Raw genomic sequence first — 23317 nt, 5'->3', positions numbered from 1 at the left:
GTACTTTCCCATTACTTGTCGAATGACCTAGTTAACAAACCAATACATTGAAACATATAAAATAATTTTAAAGGAGTAATTGTAACAAGGTTTTGATTATTTTTCATTTTAAAATAGTCGCTTTGATTTAGAAATGCTAAAACTTAATATCAAAGGATATTATCAGTACAGCATTAGAGCAACTAGTCCAGCCAGAGAACAATTTGGCAACATGTATTAAAAGCCTTAGGGGCAAAATCTTAGACTGAACACTTCTACTTCTAATAATTTATCGGAAGAAACTATTTGAGTATCTGTGTAAAGATTTAGTTATAAAAGTGTTTATTGTTAAAGTATTGTTTATAATGAAAAAATTGTAAACAACAGAAATGTCCAGTGATAGAGGATTGGTTAAGTAAATTGTAGTATAGCTTTGTGATGAAATACAGTGGAGCCATTAAGAATCATGCTTATAGATAAAACATACTTTGATATAGAAAAATGTTCATGAATGGTTGCAAAATGAAAAAATTATGCTATAATAAAAATACATATTTCATTTTTTTTGACTTTATATGTAGGTAGAAGAAAGAAAAATAAATAATATACACATTCTAATAGTGATTCTGAGTTTCGATCGTTATAGGTATTTTTATATTATTTGTTTTTTTAATATTTTCTCCATGTTCCATTTATTATTTTGTAACGTTTTAATGATTAAAAATTATTCTTGCTAAATCGGGCTCAAAGACTTCTCTCTACTTTGAATCTGAAATAGACAGTAATTCATCTTCTTATTAATGTGTTTGTACTGCTTTGTAATTTCTTGTACTCCTTTGGAAAGCTTTTAGAGAAGATTTAAATTCATGTTGACACTAACAAGCTAGTTTATGCCACAAGATATGTATATTGTGTCATAAATATGTGACATAAATATGCGTCTATTATAATTTCCAGTGCTGTGTTCACGTTGTTTATATTTGCCCTCATTACAAGCAAATTACTATTGCTTATCTTCTATAGATATACTTTCCACTTATATAAACTATTGGTCTCTCTTATCTCAAAGTTTCATAAATGACTAGTTTAGGTGTTCTCTCCTCATTTTTCTGCCCCTCTGTGAGTACAGCCAGACACAATACTTCACTGCTTCCTTCCCGTACAGATTCCTTTACCACCATTTCCTACTCTGACTCTAATATAGTGTATTCAAAGAGCATCTGGTGGGTAAAGGTTGTTAGTACAAGTTTTCAGTTTCTGACAATGGAATTTCAGAACTTTTATAGAACCCTGAAAACCAAATTTTTGATTAAAAATGACACACTGTTTGTTGTAAAAATGTTTCAAGAGCCACAGAATCATATAGGGAAAAATAAAGTTAGCTTGAGAGATTGTTTTCTAATTATTTTTCTATGTGTGTGTATATATATATATATATATATATATATATATATATATAATAGTCTACATACTGTTCTGCATTTTTAAGTGTATTTGGAAGCTGTCTCCCTATTCGCACACATCTACTTTTAAATTTTTAAAGTAGCTGCATAGAATTTTATTGTACAAACATACCATTTTTTTATTCAGTCCCCCATTAATAAATATTTAGATTGTTTCTAGTTTTCTACAGTGAACAAACACTTGCATAAATAGTTCTATAGGGTAAATTCTTAAGAACGTATCATTTCCATACGAGCTTGGCCAGCACTTTCTTTTCCAGCTTTGTCGTAGTCTTGTGTAGAAATAAAGCTGTGATGAATGTTGATGTTTGGCTTCTTGCATTGTCACAAATATTAGAAGAGCCGTAGTGGAAAGGATGGTTGCTGTATTGAGAATGCTGGAAAGATCCGTGTTTTCTCCTCGTCATCTCTTTCGTCTCTCATATTTCTAACTTAAAAAAAAATCAATTTGATCTCTTTACTTTCACATAGCAGTTGCTTATGTTTCTTTCTGTTCATTTCAATTTTGTTATTAGGATGTCGGGCTCACAGTCCATTCTTCCCCAAACATTTGGATAGGAGAGATAGAAGATTCCTTTCTGAGAGTTATTTTGTGAAACCAACATAGAATCCATCAGGGCAGAGATACGGAGAACAACCTCAAAGAGACAGAATGGCTGCCAGGCTTGTTAGATTTGACAGATTGCACGTTTTAGCTAATGACAAGACCCTCCTAATTTGGAAATGGGAGGAATTAACCTATCGCAGCCTAATGTCAAAAATCAGTCAAATTGCCTACTTACCTTCATCCTGATTCTTTGCTGACCAAACACCATTTTGATTATAACTTGACTTTCTTTATGGAATTGCCCACAAGGAAAGTATAAGCTGGTACTTGGGATTTAAACATGGATGAATAAATTGGCATTTTGGTTTTATATATCACACTAGTAAATTTGTTTAATGTTCACTTGCTCCTTTGAAATGGATACTGTTTTGGTGTGCTGGCAAAATCAAGTGTCTATGTCTGCAAGCTTGAAGACCATTCTAAAAGCCCTCAACTGCTGGCTGTTTTGCTAAGCAAAACACCACTTTCTCCATGTTGCTGTGCTGAGATGACATTTTTCCTCCCTCAGTTCTGTTTTTCACTTAATAGTCTTTCATATGCATTTCTATGTATGTTGCAATATAATCTTTAAATGTATTATTAATAACTGTAAGATTATACTTGTAGTTACATTACCATCTAACCATTTCTTCATTGTTGACTATTGAGGCTATTTTTAGTGTTTGGTTTGATAAATGATTCTACTATCAAACTCTCCCTACAATGGATTTTACTTATTTTGCACTACTCTATTAGAAGGTCTCAAAATGGGTTTATTGGGTTGTAGAGTTTGCCAAACTGAACCAATTCACCTTAGCACCAATGTTGTGGATGTATACGTTTTCTCCTTATAGTCATGCTATTGGTTTCTATTATTAAAATATTTGATGAATGAATTCCATCAGACATATAAGAAAAAAATAATAGCAATCCTACACAGACTCAGAAAATATCGGAAGAAGAAATATTTTCCAAATAATTTTTTGAGGCCGTTATACCCTGGTACCAAAATCAGATGAGGACATTTCAAGAAAAGAAAATGACAAATATCCCTCATGAACTTAGGTGCAAAAATCCTTAGCAAAATTATTAGCAAATCAAATCCAGCAATATAATATTATATACAATATAATATAATAAAAAGTGATGTACTGCTATTTCTTGATTTATCAGTTTGGACATTATCTCTAGACTTCCTATTATGATAGATGAGAATTTTGCTTTCTTATGCTATATTTGCTCTGCTTCCCCATTCTATTCCGCCAAAATAGTTACATTCAATTTTATTAATTCAATATTAACCATTCCCATGATTATGCCTATGTAAATATTACTTATGGCTGAGCATTTCACCATACTAAGGTCTCCTTTTATATTTCTTCTGCAAATTAATATTTGCCTTGTTTTTTAAATTTGCTTAATATACTTTAACCCTATTGCTAACTTTTCCCACTCTTTTTAATAGCCTTTGAATAGACTTTTCCACAGGATAATCAAATCAGATAATCCATCCACTCTCTTTTTCTTTTTTTCTTTTTTTTTTTTTTTAAGTAGCATCCTGCCTTTATAGCCCCCATTCTCCATCTGCCTGGCTTGTTTCACTCGAAGCCTATTGTCCATCTGTCTTCCTGCGACTTCTCTTTGCTGTCATCCTTGGAATCCCCTTTGCACCTCTCTATGGTTGGATTACTACTTCCTCCTGTCTTTTTCTTTCTGGGTTTACGTACTTATTTTAGCCAAGCACATCCATCTCCAGTCTTTCACAAAGATGGTAAAGTCACACAGAACTCTAGACTGCAGACATTCCTTATGCGATCCCATCGCCCAATCTTCACCTTTCCTTGGAGTTAAACAGTTAAGAGCCCTCTATGTTCCTGGTGGTGAAACAAAATTCCCAGAGGAGGCAGGAGGAATGCCATGAATTCACACTGGTGGAGGAGTCAAGAGTACCCTCCTCCTCCACCTCTTCCTGCTAGTGGATGTTGGGTCTCATCCCCCACCACACCCCCAAAAGGAGGGCTTCTGCTGAGCTGAGTGGCAGCCCAGTGGGCTTTAGAGGAACAGCTGTAGCCGTCAGTGAGGCAACTGAACTGGAGACCCCAAGAAAGACCACCGATTGTGCAAGGAATGAAGAAATGCCTCGCCTAACCCTCTCACCTTGGTTTGGGACAGAAAATAAAGTGAGTGTCCTTGTTTAGTTTTCTCATACCTTGCCTAGACCCACATTTCTAGGTCTGGGAAGCTGACATCCTTGGGAGTGCAAATCCCACCAGACCTGCGCCGCTGACTAGGAGTCTGAGAGGCCCAGGATGGATTCTGTCCAGCTCCTCTGGAGTACTACATACCAGGAGGAAGAAATGGAGATATGGTTTGTCCGAAGTTCAATAGTTTAACCTCATAGTGGAGGAGAACCAGGCCCAAGACAAAAGTCCAAATACCACTTCTCTCACAGGTTAAGGTTGAGCTTATACATGATTCTCCGAAGGGACATCGTGTCTTTGAGCTAGAATCCCAGTGGGGCCTCTTAAATGCAGTAAAGAAAGAGAGAGAATTGGGCCCCTTCCCTTCATCGCTGTTCCAGTCCTTGCCCACCCTGCCCCAGAGCTCAGCTATGATCACCATTTACCACCAGTTGGAAAATAAACATTAGAAAGTAGAATGAATTCCTTAGCTTTGCCAGTGTGAGCTACAGCTTTAAGAATAGCTGCTTTAGCCCGAATGGCCTTGCCAGACACCCAAACTCTTCAAAGCTTTTAAGTTTCGTTTCTTAAATATTTTCATATTTGTTTAAGATGGTATAAGACAGAGGGCATGGTGATGACAACCCTCAACATGCCTGGCTCTTGAGTCATGCTGACCCAATCTGGATGAGCTGCTTTTCTGTGCCTGGAATGCAGTTGTCAACCTGTCATTTTCCTTCACCATCCTCCTAGAGATTCCCATTGCTTCCCTCTTGTGTCAGGTCTCCAGTTTTCTCTGTTTTGTGTAATCTTCTTTGATAGTTTACTCTTTGTTAGTGCAGGACATCCTGTAGGGCCTTCCTGAGAAAGAGTGTATGTGAGATGAGACAGAGAGAGAGAGAGAGAAAGGGATTGGGGGGTGGGGGAGATTGAGACATTGCCCTTGCATGTTTAAAAAGTTTATTTTTCTCTTCACATGCAATTAAAAATTTTGTTTGGGTACAGATTTGTATTTTTGTTTTTTTGTGGAAAATAATATTCTTTTGAAATTTTGAAGGCATTTTTTAAGTGCTTTTGAACCTCTAGTGCTGTTAAGAAGACTGTTGTCATTCTATTTTCTGCTTTTTTTTGTGAAGCTCTGTTTTGTTTTGTATTTTATTTAATTTCATTTCCAGAAGCTTGTAGAATCCTCTCTTTGTTCATGGCATTCTGAATTATGAAAATCATGGGCCTTGCTTTTCACCCATTATGCTGGCACTTGGTGAACCCTTTCTGTCTGAGAACAAATTTTTGAATTGTTTTGTCATTGACTTCCTATTCTTTGTTTTCTCTACTTTTTCTTTTCCTGGACCTTCTGTTATTTGGATGTTTGACTCTTTAGTCCTCTTGTTTTCCTATAGTGTACTGTTCTTATTTCACAGATGCAACAGCTTTCCTGTTGCTATCCTCTCTGAGGATATTAATGTTTTTTTAAAAAATGTTTTCTTCACTCCCCATAGTTTCTGTTTCTTTTAAGTTGCCCTTTTTCTGTTTATTTTGGTCTCTAACTTTCTTATTTGAGACTTTTCTTGGGCATCATATAATCTTGTTATATGCCATATAATCTGGTTAAGAGTAGGGAATTGTTGGAAACTATGAACTTCTCTGTGAGATTATCTAACTGGGCCATTTGCTGAGGGAACCCCAATCTTCAGATCTTTCCTTTTGAGCTTCCTCCCCAAAAGTCTTAAAATATTTTGTTTGGAGAATGAAGTCTGGCTGCCAGCTGTCTCAGAACCTAATGCTGGAAGAGGGCTGAGGAGTCCAGCATTCAACACTTAGTATATATACAATCGTTTAATCCCTTCTTTTGGAACAGGATCCATGATCTCAACTGTACCAAATGTCCTCTATTACATCCTCCCCAGAAAACAAAACTCTGGCCTTCTACTGGGTAGGTGAGGAGTGTTCCCCATTCAAATAGAACAGAAGAGGGAATTAGGGATTTAATTGTTTCCCAAACAGATTTTCCACTCTTTTCCTTCCCTCCTACTTACATGGAGATCTTGGCTGCAGTTCCTGAGGATTCTTTGGGGTAAATTGGTTGGTCCTCCATGTTCCCTTCTCTTGGCTTAGATTTCAGCTTACTAGGATCCATCATCAGTTATAATTTATCCACCTGCTTTCTAAATTCCAAAGTATTTTGCTATTATTATCTCTTTTCCTATTTTCTCTGACCATGTGGATTTTTTATCTTTAAAAAAATTTCTCAGTGTAGTTCTAGTCAGGTTTGGGGATGGAGTGAAATTAGATGGGTTTGTTCAATCCACCATCTTAATCCAGAAGTCCTTTGAAATATTTTCTTCAATTGGCTTTAGTGACACTCTTATCCAGAGTGTCATCTTAGTTCATCCAGTCCTCAGCCCCCTCCAGTGCTGGGTCCCCCTTGTCTGTCTGACTTCTACATCTCTCAGGGCCTCTGTATTTTGACATCCTCTTCTTCATCTGTATTCTCTTAAGTGGCTTCATCCAGTCCTAGGGCTCTAAGTACCATCAATATGCTTATGCTTCCCAAATTTATATTTCTAGCTGTACCTTCCTTCTGCATTCAGAACTGCCTACTTAGAGTTTTCCCTTGGATGTCCAATAGGCATCTTAGTTTATCCACCCTCCCCTCCCCCAGCATTCTCCTCAGTAAGAGGGCCCAGCATGAACCAGCTACTTCAGCTAACTAGAGCTTCATTTTTTGATTTCTCTCTCTTTTTCACATCTAATCCCTTGGGAAATCCTGAAGTCTCTATTTTTATTTTTATTGGAATTAAGGTTGTTAATCAGCTGATTTTATTTTATGTATGTATGTATGTATGTATGTATGTATATATTATGGTGATATTGGTTAATGAAATCCAATAAGTTTTGCCTGTACACTTTAACAGTAAGGCATACACACACACACACACACACACACACCCCACACACACACGCACGCACGCACGCACACACACATACATATACATACATACATGTACATTGTGTGTTCACCTCCCATAGTTAGATTTCTTTCTGTCACCACATATTTGACCCCCTTTACCCCATTGACCTCTCCACTCCTCTCATCCCCTACCCTCTGGTAACCACTAGTCTGTAGTTCATGTCCATGGGTCTCTGTCCTGTTCCCGTGTTGCTTTTAGGTTTATATCCCACATATGAGTGAGATCATGTGATTTTCAACTTTTTCTGTCTGGCTTATTTTGCTTAGATGATTTTCTCGAGGTCCATCCATGTTGTCGCAAATGGCAGAATTTCATCTCTTCTTATGGCTGAGTAATATTCCATTGTATACAGGTACCACAGCTTCTTTAGCCAATCATCTATCGTAGGACACTTCAGTTGCTTCCATGTCCTGGCCACTGTGAATCATCCTGCTATGAACATTGGTGTGTAAATATCTTTATAAATATGATTTTTTAAGTCTTGGGAGTAAATACTCAGTAGAGGGATTGCTGGATCATATGGTAGATCAATTCTTAGCTTTTTGAGGAATCTCCATACTGTTTTCCATAGTGGCTGTACCAATTTGCAGTTCCACCAGCAGTACATAAGGGTCCCTTTTTCTCCACATTCTCCCCAACATTTGTTATTACTTGTTCTGTTGATTACAGCCATTCTAACAAGTGTGAGATGGTATCTCATTGTGGTTTTGATTTGCATTTCTCTTATAGCTAGCAATGTTGAACATCTTTTCATATGTTTGTTGGTCATTTGTATGTCCTCCGGGGAGAAGTGTCTGTTCATATCCCATTTTTTTATTGGATCCTTTGTTTTTTTGTTGTGATTGAGTCATATGAGTTCTTCATATATTTTGAATATTAGGCCCTTATTGGAGGAGTTGCTTGCAAATATATTTTCCCATTCTGATGGTTGTCTCTTTACCTTGTTGACAGTTTCTTTTGCTGAGCATAAGCTTTTTAGTTTGATGTAATTCCATTCATTTATTTTTACATTTACTTCCCTTGGCAAATGGCAGTATTTTATCTTTTCTTATGGCTGAGTAATATCCCATTGCTGAAGTCTCTATTTTTAATATACAGCTCCAATCGGGCCACATCTCATCGCTTACCCGTTATGTCAGATGTTGTTAAGCAGAGAAGCTTTCTGGAACACTCCCCATAAGATAGCACCCCTTCCAGCACAGCACCCTCTGTACGTGTATGTGTATATCCAATTCTAGTCCAATACCACAGAAGAGATTCTATTTCTCTCCCTTTGCATATTTGTAACTCCCTTTTTCAATAGTGAAAAACCTGGCTCTTATCATCAGCAGCTAAAAATGATCTTAGAGGTAGAGTCTGAGGCCCTGGCATTTCAGAGAAGAAACAGAGTAATACAGCAGTGAAGTGAGTAGCTAACCTAAGATGGCACTAGGTAGTTTGTACAGAATTTTTCCATTTGGGAATTGTATAATAATGTGCTCAGCCTTTAAGGAGCATTAATGATATACTGTTGTAATTTACTTTAAAATGCTCCTTTTAAATAATTTCTTTTGAGAAACTTTTTAGAGACTAAAGTTGCCTAGCACTGATAACCTGACATTAATACTCAATACATTAAACAATCGAAATATATTCCTTTTTTTTTTTTTTTTGACAAAAAGTAGAGGTGGGGGGAGAGCATTTCCCTTGAAATGGTCTCGTCTTAGTTGTATTTTTCTAGACAGGTGAGTTTTTCTAAGGAAAAAAATTTAGAGAGAAGATATCTCAACCCTAGGGACATAGTTCTGGTGCAGAATTGTCCTAGCCATTCTTCCTGGAAGTGGCCTCTTTATTTCTTTCGTATTGTCCCAAAGCTCAAGCATCCTCTTATCTGCTTGAAAAGATTTCCTGAACATTTGGTCTGTGACAACAGTGACCTTGTAACCCCTCCAAGGGCTGGAAGTGATGTTTTTGGTCACCTTAACACAACCACACAAGAGCTTCCTCCTTGGTTTACTTGTTAATTCTGGCTGAGGACCACAAGAGTGTTTAATGTTTGCTTTGTAAAATCAGTAAGTATAGCTGGTGGGGGTGGGGGGTTCCCCTGAAAATAATTGTACTCTTTCTGAAGTCCATTCCACTCATCTAATTTTTTTTTTTTTTTTAATCCTCCCTGAGGATGTGCCTTTTCCTAATTCCCACAAAGGACCTGCTGGGGCTACTTGTTACCCAGTCATATAACAGAGTCAGAGTAGTGCTGGGAACAGTGGCATGAATTTAGACAGTGCAATTGAAGACAGACAGAAAGATGTGATGGGGGCGCAGCTAGCTGCCAGCGAGGAGCAGTGTGGTCAAGGAACCAGGATGCCTTTGTGGATTTTTAATTATTGTTAACTTTTGGTACATGGTGTGCAATGTAAACCATTTCCCTGTCTTCAGTAAAATCTTCATTACCTTAAAAAAAAAAAAAGTGTGGCCTGGGGAGCCTGAAAAAACTATGTGCCCACATATGGAAGATGAGTTCTGCTGCAAAGCCATTAGTTTAGGGCAGCTTGAAAAAATAAATAGCACCTTTTATGCTATATATTAACTAACTTCCCATCAACAACAAAGCTTCTTCAAACAAACAGAGATTCATGGACATAGACAATAGACTAGTGATTACCAGAGGGAATGGGGAAGGGGAAAGGGCAGGGGCGGAGGGGAGTGAGCCAAATAAATAAATAAATAAATAAATAAATAAATAAAATTGTCAAAGCAAACAAACAAAAACAACAAAACTTATAGAAACGGAGGTCATGATGTGTCACAGATGTTTGAGGTCGTTGGTGGTCATAAATGCTTGTTGAAAGCCCTGGGGGTCTTCATGGTCCCTCCCTGTAGAAGTACAGGGTAGCACTGTTGTTAGCATGCTGTCCCTAGAGTCCAGTAGTGTGCTGATCACCTGCTCATTACATTTTGGACCTATGATATGGCATTTTCATGAGCTAGATGACTATGTGCCACCTGGGATTTTTCACTGTTTAAGCCACTCTTGGCTTTCCTTTTTTCTTTTTTTTAGCTGGATTCCATGACAACACTAAAAAATGTGTTTGTGCTGCTTCTTTATTTTCATTAGGGTACCAGCACATCTTGTGAAGAGCATAACTTGGCAGACGTTGCAAGCTGTAAATTTTTGCCATAAGCACAATGTAAGTCTTATGATTTCCCTTGAAAAATCAGAAGGCTCCCCTTAAGCTGAGGTGGAGCCTTTGTTCAAAGTTATATTGTCTTTTCATGGATACAATTTTTCACCCAAATCTTCTTTACAGAAGGCTGGTTGGGGTAAATATAGGCTATAAGTGCCAATCTAGCTATTCCTTCTTGTTCACAATTCATAAAAGATGCACTTTTATGATTTTTAAGAAAGTAGTTATACCCGTATACTGATCAGAAAGTACTCAGATTTAAGGTAGCATCCCATTCACTTGGAATCTGTACAGGTACCCTCAAATTACTCTGAAATTGGAGCAGAAACCCTACAGTAGGACTCATGCCTGTTTAGTTGCAGTAGGTGGAGTCCCAAGAATGATGCACAGTGCTAGCTAGTGTCTGCTGTGGTGAGATATGAGTGCTAGGTCTGAAACGCAGCAGCCCAGGGGAAGCCTCCGACACTCTGGACACAGCGAGGCCTAGTGGAGGCATGGTGGGCCCAGGTGGTGTGACTTCATAGATGCTGGGGAGCCTGCTGCCCCCTCTAATACAACACTGTCTCTTCCCTGCACGCAGAAGCCAGATTCCAATATTATAGTTTCATTTTGGCCACAAAGGCAATTTGACTGCAATATGTCATCCTGCCGAATGCCGGGGTCAATTTAGTTGGTGGGCCTGAATCCCCATCTTCGAGCTGTTCTAAGTGATTTGTCCTGACGCTGCCTTCTCAGAAGGATCAAATATGAGAGTAGCCAACACTTCTCCTTACTGAGTCTCCACCTCGCTGAGGGCTCCTTTTCAAAGTGCATGTATATAGCAGGGAGCATGGATACCTTATATTGCTATTTACTGCAAGTGAGGGTTAGCACTTTCCTGAGAGCAGGTTTTAGGATGGGGGAGCAAGAGAGACTGCATAAAGGCCCTGGTGGGGAAGTCAGAGACGCTAAAGACAAATATAGTGCATACCACAGTTCCCTGGAAAGCCCCTGACACTCTGTTTGGCCACATGCGCAGATGGGGGGAGGGCGCAGGAACTTTAAAAGAATTCTCAAAACAGAATAGGAGCACATTCTTCCTCACAAGTACTTCTGACCATCTGGCACCACAATATTCATGGGTGTACCCATTTATAGTAATATGGGAAGCCAGTGGTAAAAGAGTGGAGATCTCAGGGCCATTAATTGCTGAGAACCAGATAGACTGTAATAAAATAACTCAGAAATTGTCTCCCAGATTTTTTTCCAAAGTAATTAATACCCTTGGGGAAGCACTGACCATGATCTCTCACCCTGAAGGTTCCTGGGAGTGAGTACCAGGCCAGGCTAAGGAGAACTCTGTCCTCTCTCCACATTCTAGAAAGTTAAGAATACCCCAGGGTTTCGGCTGCAAACCAGAGTCTCTCACTGCAGAAGGATCCAACATTCTCTCCAGAGAGGAAAACACTTGGAAGAAAGGAAGATTATTAGGAACTCTGTAACAATATTTTAACCCAATCGTTGTTTCCGTGTAATTATTAATTAGGTTGTTGATTTGTTCTTTGCCAAGAAAATTATTTAATAAGAAAATCATGTGGAGATTCAGAAACATTCTTCTAACATCTCCCTGTTAAACAATGTCAGCTGTGGTTTGGAAACCACAGGTGATTTTAGTCTAAACTATGGCGTGTAGGCTACATCCCGTGGGGGTGGATGCAGCTCAAAGAACGCTTGGTGTGTGTGGGATGGAGCTGACATCTAGCGACTTTCTCCAGAGGGTGAGCACTGCCTACTCTTGTTTATCTTGTCAGGACAAATGTCAGAGCTGGAAGGGAGGTCTCTTGGCAAGCTCCCGGTTCCACCCTTTTCTTTTCTAGTTTATCTCAGCAGGCCCAGGGCTTGTCCTGTTTACCAGGCGGATTGTGTTCTGTTCTGTTAAACAACTGAATGATGAATTCTGCTTATGCACCAACTTGCAGCTCCAGCAGCCACAGTGAAAACCTCGTCCAGAGCCTTTTAACATTTCCCGTTCACTTAGGGTTGCCAGATTAAATATAGGACATCCAATTAAATTTGAATTTCAGATAAACGATTACAACTTTTTGATGTACGCATGTCTCAAATACTGCATGAAACATATTTATACTTAAAGATTGTTATCAAAAATTCAAATATGCCTGGGTGTCCTATATTTTTATTTGCTAAATATGTCTACCCTACATTCATTTTCCCTTTCACCCTTGTGACTTTTGGGTCCTTTAAGAATTTGGGATGATTCAGGGTATGATATGTATGGTACTAGATTTATTTTATGCTGCTATTTTGTAAAATTTGCTGCTGTTTTGCTGTTATCCAAAAGGCCAATGAGAGTCAAACGATTTCTCAAATGTCTGCTAAATATCCATGTGTTTTATTTATCCCATATATTACAGTTGCTCTTAAATAATCTGTTTTGGTTTAATTTTTGTGACTAGTGCATACATAGAGATGTGAAGCCAGAAAATATCCTCATCACAAAACATTCAGTGATTAAACTTTGTGACTTTGGATTTGCTCGGCTCTTGAGTGAGTATTGAAGTCTTTCTTAAGTGTAGAAGAGGGAAAGATTCTTTATATGATTTCAATCTAAATGCTATAGAAAGCTAGTTCTTGTGTATTTAGGGCATAGGCTTGATATAAATTATAATTCCGTAATTATGGAAAACATATAGACACATACAGTTGTTTAAAATTATATCATAGTAAAGAGGTTACTAAAAAGTATATTGCCCTCCTGGTTTCTACCATTTTTTGCTAAAAATAGTACTTTTCAGAAGTAGGATTTTAGAAGAGTGGTTTTCAACTTTGGCTGCAGATTAGAATTATGTGGGGAACTATATATAAGTATAAAAACTATACTGATCTCCCCCCACCCACCCAGGGATTGTGGTTTAATTGGACTAGGGCGGTGACCAAGCATCAGTAATTTAAGAAGTACTATATTCCAAGTGATTTTATTGTGCAATAAACATTGAGAAACGTGGATTTAGAAAAGCCACAAGATGGGGCACAAGCTCGATGTCTTGGGTCTCTTCCCTCCCGTTTTTGACCCCATGCTTCTGCTGCTCTGTTTTCCATGTCCCATCATTGGCCAGCTGGACCAAGTGACTACTACACGGACTATGTGGCTACCAGGTGGTACCGCTCCCCGGAGCTGTTGGTTGGGGACACGCAGTATGGCCCCCCAGTAGATGTTTGGGCGATTGGCTGTGTCTTTGCTGAGCTGCTGTCAGGGGTGCCTCTGTGGCCAGGAAAATCGGATGTGGATCAGCTCTACCTGATCAGGAAAACCTTGGGTAAGGGGTGTCTTTGTCCCACTTTTGGAAAACTGGGTAGTTTTGCCCTTGTCCGCGCAAGGCAGAGCCAAGCTCCTAGTCTCATCTAATGCCCTTCACAGTTATGAAGGAGGGAAACTCTCAACATCCCGTTTAAATGACCCTGTTCAAGGTGTCCACATTTGTTTTAGTAAAAAGAATCAACAATTTTGAGTACGTACTAATTGTCGAAAAAGACACAAGATTCTCTCTTCAGCATAGTTTGGATCAAGTCAAACTCTGACTAATGATCATAGAAACAATAAAAACATCCATTTCTAGAAGAGATTAGCAGTTTACAGAATGCTAATATATTTTATTTCATTTACGAAGTGGTAATTCGTTCTTTTGATGTCCTTGACTTCAGCCTGCCAGGCTTGTTTGGATTATTTAGATGCTGTAAAGGAGAATTCTCAACCTTCTAAGTGTCAGGAAGAAAGGCTCTTTCTTCTAGTGTCACCTTGCTTTCCATCTCCAAGCCCTTTCCTTTCTTTCTACTTTTGGGGTGAAGCGGGAGGGTTGGAGAAGAGACAGAAGGAGAGGAACAGATGAAAAGGCCTGGAAGCAGTAATTGTCCTCTTCAAAAGTCAGGAAGTTTAGTTACTGCTCCCCGTGTATCCTGATTTAAAGTGAGCTTTTCCTCCTCTAAACTCTTGTAGCACCTGTTGTCACCATGTCTTGTCTTGTACTTTTATCTTCCCAAAGATATTATAAACTGCCCGAGGATGAGATCATGTCTTTTATTTCCATCTGTCCTCCACCAGTGTCTGCAGGTAGTATATGCAGTAAATACTTGCTGATGGCTTTTGTTGAGTGACAAGTAAGGCCCTTCCAGGGACACTGAGCCTTCCTTTGCTGTTTCCCTGGGTGATTTCAGGATGCCCTCTCCATGTCCCCCCTCCCCTCCCCCTCAGCTCTCTAATGGAAGAAAGTTGTAAAGGTACAGGCACTGCTCTCATCACGAAGCTCACCGAGACTAGGGGCGAGGTATTAGAGTATATTTGGGCTGCTGGTCCAAAATGGGGTGGGACAGCAGCTTTTGGATTTGAGTGAGAGGTTAAGCTCCAAACCAAATTGATAAAGTCAGACAACTTGATACCCTGAGGTAAGAACTCCAACCCAGTCCCATAGCAGCATTTCTGGGGCCCTGGTTTAGAGGTTTTTGTCCTTGACTCTGCTCTGGGAAATGGGCCTTAGTGTGCCCCAGAAATGCCTTTCTGAGTTTCCTTATAGTCTCTGAACAAAATTCAGATGTTAGTTGATTTGGTTGAAATGTGGGCAGAATAAGCCTCACATAATACAGAAATGCTTCTTTCATTGCTTCACATCACAAGAGCTTCTAAACAGTGGATAGAATTAGATTTTCAGGTGATCACTACTTGGGGAAACAAGGAGAGGTGGTTCCAATTTAGAAATATATTCATTCTAGCAAGATCTTTCATGGTTTGTCTTCCTTCCATCTTCCCTCCCTCTCTCTCTCCCTTCCCTCTCTTCCTTCCTCCTTTTCTCCCTCTCTTCCTCCCTTCCTTCCTTTCCTTCTTTCTTTCCTCAAATATTTATTGAGTACTTACTATGTGTCAGGCATTGTTCTAAGTGTTAGGCCAATACACTTTTATCTTGATTCATCAGGATTTAATTAATATGATTTTGATTTGTAGTTGCTGCCTTTCACAATTAAAAAAAAAGAGAGAGAGAGGGTGTTACCTGATTTGTGTGTGTGTGGAGGGGGAGGCTTCTGAGTTGTTTGATTTCCCTAAATACACTGTGAGCCTGGAGGGGCAAGAACCTTGTAGCTTTCCATTTCTGTGCATGCCTCCTCTATGCCTAAAATGGTGCTTTGCCCACTGTAGGTCTCAGTACAGGTTTTTGAAGGTCGTCTTAATGCCTCTTGGAAGAGCAGACTTCAGTCTTTGTAGGTGTAGGCACAGGCAGACACTGCATTAGTGGAGGGAAGCTATAGATCAGTGCTTGCTAATCAATCTCAATTTTACCTTCCTCTTTCTTCTTGTCTAAAGGAGACCTCATTCCTAGACACCAGCAAGTGTTTAACACAAATCAGTACTTTAGTGGAGTGAAAATTCCAGACCCTGAGGATATGGTGAGTGACCCGTTTTGGAAAGAGTTCTGCATGTCTAGGCTAAGGTTGGCGGCTTGTTTAAGTGGTGATCATTCTGTTGACACACGGAGTTGCAGGCTGACTAGGTTTGGTAGTTACTCACTGGCCTCATGGCACATTCTGCACTGAAAGGTCAACTGAAGAGTGAAAAAGAAAATTGGGGTAAATTGGCTAGCCAGACCCTGGCCTTCAGTGCTAATGTAGAGGCTACTGATGGCAGAGCTTAGCTACATGATGGACAGGAATGCAGCACTGCCTGCCCTAACCTCACCTGTTCATCATTTTCAGCAGCTGAAGCTAGGTAGCTCAGAGCCAATCAATTTTTAGACAATGACTCATCCAGGAAAATGCAGCAGCATCCAAATCTCCTACTCTACTGTGCTCTCACTCCCCAGACTGGGGGAAAAAGGTAATGAACTTGCATGGTCAGCCTTACTCTGGTGACTGTCCTCTATGGCCAATGTGGGGAACACATTCATTCTAAAAAAACTGAAAAATTAAAAATGTGCATATCCTTAGCCCACTTTCAAGAATATATTCCAATGAAATTATTAGACGAAGGAATAAAAATGTAGCATCCTTTGATAGAAATCATTTCCTTTAGTGTTTTATCAGTGGAGGATTAATTAAATAACATAAGGTATATGCTTACAATAAAAATACATAGCCAGTAAAAATAGATTTCTTATGTATTCACCTGGTAAAAAAAAAAAAAGTCCACAACATATTGCTAAATGAAAAAAAAAAGGTTTTAAAACAGTATATTTAATTTGAGATAATTTGACTATATATTTAATATATAACACATGTATTTACATATATCAATGTAAAATAATATGACAACCTCTGGAATATCATACAAAGCTTTTTACATTTGTGAAATAAATGTCTGCAAGGATATATACAAAAATATTAACAGTGGATATCTCTCTGGTGGAGTAATTTTTTCTTTATGGCTTTTTATATTTTTTTGTGTTTTCTAGTGAGCCTGTATTATAATTAAAATCAGTGCAGAACCAAATTAAGGTTCGTGAAATCCTGAGTTACTACTGTCTAAGGAAGTTACTTTCAAGTTGAAACTAACACTCCGTTGCTCAGTTTCCACATGACAGTTCTGTCGAGTTCCACTTGAGCTCTGTGTCCCCTCCACCTCTTGACTCGTCCCACAGTGAAGGCCTCCACTCCCCGACTGCCTCCTCCTCCTGCCTCTCTAGCAATAGGAAAAGTGGGTGTGCTGGAACCGAGAGGAGGGAATGACACCTGGCATATGTGAGGTGACCTAGCTGGCTCCCTTGTGACCCGGATGTTTCCAGTTCCACACTAAATATCCCTTAGGGATTTCCTGTTCACTTGTCTACCAGTGCACCCCCAGAAACAACCCAGGTTTTATAAATGTAAAATGCTTCCCATACATTTCAAAAAAAATGCTTCCCATGATTTCCCAGAGGTTGTCCTGCAGGGGATTTCCTGTTGACAGAAACACAGGAAGAAGCAGTGCAAGGGATGTGCTGGTTAAACATCTGTGCTGGAGTCCCTCTGCCGGTCAGTAACCCTGCAGGAGGGAGGCCTGCTTGCTTCTGGGGCTGGGAAAACCGGCTAAGCAAGCAGGATAGGCCTATCATATCACGGCCAACCAGGCTGCCTCATCTCAGGCCTTGTTGCTGAGGCGGCAAAGTTCAGTGTCAGCAATGTCATGTCAATTCCTGGTGGTGCTCAGATTCAGCACACAGAAATAGCAAGAGAAATATTTACGCTATTGGGGGCGAGGGGGAAGGGAGAGGGAAGGGCTACTTTCAAGGGCTAACACAAATCTGCTTTAGAATTTTTTCCCCTGTTGATCTTAAAACAGGCTCTTCTCTCTTATCAGTGCTAATAAATGCACACTTGAGATTTGGTTGTTGTTGGCCAGTTCCCCGTCCAAAATAACACTGTGCTCGCAGCACCTGGGATTGTATTTCATTCATAGAGCCTGGCCAGCCACTCCAGCTTCCAGCTCACACACTGCCATCTTTATACACGCAATGCACTCAGTCATTTATTTTACTCAGCTCGGCTGGCTCTTATTTTCTCAGCTCCCTTCTTTGATTAGCCTCTTTGTCAGTGGTATATCTCTTTAACTGGCCTGTCTGTCTTACTGACATTGGGCATCGCTCCCATTTTATTGTGTTTGTTATTCCTCAGCGTCTCCAGCATGTGACTGGAGCAAAATAGTCTTATATGGCCAAATGGAGATTGATAAATATCTGCTTGGTAGACTCTAAACAGCAGGATGATCAAAGAAACAGCAGGCTCTTCTGAGAAGAGACAACAGTGTTTATTTCAGAAAACCAAGAAGCATCTGTTCACCTGGGTAGCAAAACAAACAACACCCTCACCAAAACAAACAAACAAAAAAACTCAAACTATTTTGAAGCTCCCTTTATGTTAATAAAGATAAACGAAATAATTAGGGCCCACTTTATATAAATGCCAGTATAAGTGCAAAAGTTAGTCTGAGGCAAGGCAAATTATATAAATTGAAGCACAAAGAAAAGAAAAAAGAATGATTGCTTGACATTTTTTTTTCTTTCACTAGTGTTTTCTCAATTTTCTACCTACATCAGTTCTTCAGGAAGTGAAAGAAGTCATTAGGAAGAAAATTTGGAAAAGCCATTTGGAGGTGGGGAGAAAAGGAGCTTGTGAAACAGGCATAGGGAGGTTGTTTCAGGTGAGACGTATGTTGGGCAGAGGGTGGAGGAGGCAAGGAAGGTGCCAGGAAGATACTGTCACTCAAAAGAAATGCAATCTGAAGTAACCTTATATTTGAATATAATCTGTATATAAATCCCCCTTTTTTTCTTTTTTTAAAACAGGAACCACTTGAATTAAAATTTCCAAACATCTCTTATCCTGCTCTGGGGCTCTTGAAGGTAAAATCATGGCTTCTAGAAAACCAGGAACCACACAGCAGCTGTTATCATTGAGGAATCTATGGATTGAAAAGTGTTCCTTTTAGAATTCTCCTCCTCCTTTGAAAAGTATATGTATTTTCGGTTTTTAAAATGGGTCACATTCTATTACAGTGTAAACATCTGTTTTTCACTTAAACTTAACATTGTATTTGAAATCTAAATTTACACAAAATAGACATTTCAGAGGAGTGGTGTTTGTTTTAAAAAAAGGATCCTTTTCTGCAAAACATGTTTAGCCATAGGATCTTTTTAAATAGCTAACTCCCTAGTATGTTTGAAGTAGGTTTTGATTTTAAAACTTTACATACACATTTTAAGAAATATGTAGGTCATATGTAAAGGAAGTACCAATTAAAATATTTGCAAATTACTGTCAATGTCTCACCTATTTCAAAATATATTTTATACAGTCACTGATGCATTTATAATAGAAAAAAAATGAGAGTTCCTTGGCATATGTGGTCTTGAGATTTAATCCAAATATGAGCCATACAGCCTAGTTACTGACAAAGCAATGATATAATATAAAAGGATGTATATTATGCCTTTCTTTCAATGCAGGGCCATATATGTTTGTAATGCATAGACTATTTTTCAAAGAATATACCAAAAAAAAAACCAAACTGATTTTAGAAAGGGGAATGGAAGAACTAGAATGGTGGAGAGACTTTGCTGGATCTTGTATGCATTTTATTTTTACCATGTGTAGGTATTATTTTTTAAATTATACTAGTTTTCACAAAGTATTTACGAGGGACCAAACAGGCTAAGTGGATTATTCATGTTGGACACTGAGGTGTCCTACTCCTTCAGGACAGAGCACCAACTGCCTCAAGAACAGCAGATGGAGAAAATGATTTTTTTGTTGTTGATATTTTTAGAAACTATTATGCGGTTACCTATTTAGGAATGATCATGGAAGGAACTAAAATCATGATTGGTTTTTTTTTTTTTTCCTATTCTTCCCCACCTTGTTCTCAACTGAAGTTTAATCTTACAAAGAAAAAAAATTAATGTTAATTTTATTTTAAAGTAGTAAGAAGATGGAATTTTTATGTTCTTTCAGGGCTGTCTTCACATGAATCCCGCTGAGAGACTGACCTGTGAACAGTTGTTGCAACACCCATATTTTGACAGCGTCAGAGAAATAGGGGATTTGGCAAAAGATCATGACAAACCAACGAGGAAGACCTTAAGACAGAGCCGAAAGTACCACTGCTTTACAGAAGCATCCAAGGTTACAGCTTCAGATGATCTCATACCTGCTACCTAGTGTAGAGTCTGAATCTATACTTGAGGTGGCAACTGTGATTTGCAGCTCCAGCACCCTTATTCCAACCCCAGGAGACAGGTCACATGATTGACTAACCAGGGTCCCCAAAATAGCTGCCTCTTAAGGCCCCTTCTACCTGAATCCTAAAAGTGTCCTTGCCCTGCAGTATCCAACTGCCACACGGGGGCCAGGGTTTTTGGTGTACATAAGCACAGGTCTCAGCCACGTACATAGGTGTGAGTCCAGCTGAGCACGCTTCTTGGAAAGTGAAATCAGATTTATCCTTCTGTCATCATTTTTACCTTCAGTATTTATTGACATTCCAGGTTTATCCTAAAAAGAAACTGTTTTCCTCCCTGATCTTTTAATCATTAGAGTTGGCTAGGGTGAATGCAGTGATGAGTGCTTTCAGTGATAGCAGAACAGTACATTTAACCAAAGAATAGCCTCCAAACTTCTCACGAACCTGTGAAGAATAGTGATTGGCGGCAGATGGCAAAACAGCCTCCCAATAAGTGTCTTGTCACAGGCCAAAAGCTGTAATAATTTAGAAGGACTAGTTGGAACCTCAGCTGAGATGAGCTGGCTGCTCCTGGTCACTTCTGAATCTGCCTTAGATATTGCTTAAATTATGTTGTCTTAGATTTTCCCTTTGCAGCCTCCACTGCACAGCACACTGAATGGTATCTGGTGGCGTATGAGGATTGGAAGAGGGAAGAGGGTGGACAGGCCATCAGCCATAGCTACTGCATGAATTCCAGGGCCCTAAGATAGACCAGAGATTTGAAATTAAAAATGTCTTTATTTTATTGACCCAGGTAGCAAAACAGGCTAGAAATACTTTCCTCCCAGTTACCCCTTATCTGTTTCTTTGTGTTCAAGAGTAAAGGTATTGATGGAAATACTTTTACTTGAAAGAACAGGGGAACCACACTAATTTATGTATATTGCTTGTATGTACTGAAAGATTCAACCATTTGATTTAAAAATAAAAAGTACCCACTTTTCAGATACCTAAGGCCATACAGTACTATACAAGAAATATGCATTCTCCTTACCTTCATTTGACATTGACAATAAATTTAATCATTTTCTGGCAGCAGGAAGAGAGCAGTTTTACCTTTTAAGGAGTAAATGAGCAAATCGCCGAAGTGCTCCAGACATTTGTTTTCTTTGCTATAAAACAAGGCATTGGCTTAAATGATCTCTAAGGTCCCAGGAAGCTCTTAACTCCTGTGAACATGTGCTTTTTTCCAATAAGGTTAACATGCAGACTTTTTCCTTTTTCATACTCTTTAAATTTTCTTTAATGTGTGTTTTGTCTTTTGATCTAAAATAAACCTTTAAAAGGAAAAAGTAGAGACCAAATTTAAACCTTTTGTCTTCTCTCAGGTTCTGGATTCTGTTGCAGAAAAACTTTCTGTGCTGAAAAATTTACTTATTTACCTCTTTTGTGCGATGTGTTATCAGTAGTGAAAAAGGTGTACAGCACTGAACCTAATTCTGTGTTTTGTATTTTTAGTTGCAGTACCTACCTCAGCTGACTAGCAGCAGCATCCTTCCAGCTTTGGATAATAAGAAGTACTACTGTAATACAAAGAAACTTAACTACCATTTTCCAAACATATAAGGAGCTTGGAGACTGATAATAAAAAAAATTGATGAATAACTCGAAGAAAATAAAACATAATTTGATTGAAAACAATCACAATGTTGAGAAAACTTAAGTAACTGGGGGAGGTCGCTTGGCAAGATATGAAGGGAAATTCCAGAGGCAGTCTTCTGTGCTGGCTGATGGTGTCTAGAACACAAAGGAAAAACTTGGATTTTCACTTGGGCTTTTATTTTAAAGTAGCTGAGTTTATGGACAGCTATATAAATGGTATCTACTGTCCATACATCAGGCAAAATTAGAGATATAAAAAAATCTTATGCTTCAATTGTATCATATGTAACAAATGAAAAATAGATTACAAAATGCCTATATGTATTTCCTTTGATCTTTGTCATCTCGAGTCCTAAGTTCTTCTGCCTTTTCAGATTGTCTCAACATCATATTTAAGAAGGTTTTGGTTCTTGAAATCAAAATATGTAAAATTCCATTTCCTGCTTGCTCTTTTTGAATTTTACATTTTAAAACATTTCGTGGAATATTTAAGAGTTGTTCAAACCATTTAACATCATATGGGTTATAAAAAGACTAACTTACATGCTTATATATTTAATGATATGTGAATAGACATTTCCTACATAGTCTTTTTATCTTTAGTAAGGGATGCATCTTAGTCATTTTTGCAGGCAGGTTGAATTTACTGTAATCCATCTACACTTGTTCGCTCTATTCCCCTGCAAACAATGGCATGAAGACTGGCCGATGACCCAGGTGATCAAGGGGTAGAACAAGACCTATAGGCTTGGCAGGAACTGCATCTGCCAACCTGAAAGAAATTAAGTTCATTCTCTCCAGCTATGCCTCACACTTGGAGACAGATCTACAGGCAAGACTTTAGTGCTCTGGGTTTTAGAAGAAATTGTGAGCTTTTGCTTGAGTCATGAAAAGACATTAGGTTGTAAATTGATATTTTCTCTGAAATATCTTTTTACACTGTAAGTGTATATATGTGTATATATGTGTGCGTATATGTATGTACTATACTAACAACTAATAAAAATGTCCAAAATGATGTTGAGGATTCCTACCTTTGCACAGTGATACTTAAAATGATGACATATAATTAGCTTCCATTTGGCCTATTGCTATTTGAAAAGCTTTTTCATTCTTGTCACCTGGACACAAGGGCAATATAAAGTTCATGTCTGTTTCTTATATCTCAAAGCCATTTTTGGTTGATGTGCTATTTTCTAGCAGTTCTTAGCCATGGTTTTCGAAGGTGTATTTTACTGTTTCTTCAGAACATTTCTTCTGTACTCTCAGTTTACTGCTATGTTAATTTTCTTCACGACAGCATTTGCCCTTATTCACTTACAGCTAAGTAATCCACCCAATTGTGGCAACTGTTCAATAATTTTTGCTACTCCAGCCAGTTTAATACCCTAAGGCTTCCTGATGTATGCAGCTTCTCTCATAGAGCTGATAGTGAGCTAAATACTAATCCCAGTATTATTTAATTCTTGTTATGCAGCCTTGATTCAAGGAAGCACATCCAACTTCTGTGAGTAGTTTACATTTTGTGGGTTTTTTCCTTAACCCAAAACAATATGCTTGATGAGGTAGGTGACTATAATTGCCTAATTCATCTAATAGTTTGACAGAAAACTATTCAGAATAGAAAACTAG

General features: G+C 38.6%; 1 protein-coding gene across 4 annotated transcripts in view; it reads left to right on the top strand.

Moving 5' to 3' along the window:
• CDKL1 (cyclin dependent kinase like 1) overlaps positions 1-23296 on the top strand; it is a 51372-nt gene extending 28076 nt beyond the window's left edge. For 2 of the 4 annotated variants that reach the window (XM_016145776.2, XM_016145777.2), the window contains exons 4-11: positions 10278-10350; positions 12801-12891; positions 13461-13661; positions 15695-15777; positions 18371-18502; positions 18648-18704; positions 19813-19983; positions 21542-23296. In XM_016145776.2, the coding sequence (XP_016001262.2) occupies positions 10278-10350; positions 12801-12891; positions 13461-13661; positions 15695-15777; positions 18371-18502; positions 18648-18704; positions 19813-19983; positions 21542-21649 (916 nt within the window). In that variant the 3' untranslated portion in view covers positions 21650-23296. The other 2 variants (XM_036217822.1, XM_016145778.2) reach the window with 2 other exon arrangements.
• Positions 23297-23317: the final 21 nt, after the last annotated feature.

The sequence above is a fragment of the Rousettus aegyptiacus genome, unplaced genomic scaffold, assembly GCF_014176215.1.
Source record: "Rousettus aegyptiacus isolate mRouAeg1 unplaced genomic scaffold, mRouAeg1.p scaffold_m13_p_3, whole genome shotgun sequence".
NCBI classification, from domain to species: domain Eukaryota; kingdom Metazoa; phylum Chordata; class Mammalia; order Chiroptera; family Pteropodidae; genus Rousettus; species Rousettus aegyptiacus.
Note: the sequence above shows the minus strand (reverse complement) of the source record. Positions and strands in the feature narration are given on the sequence as shown.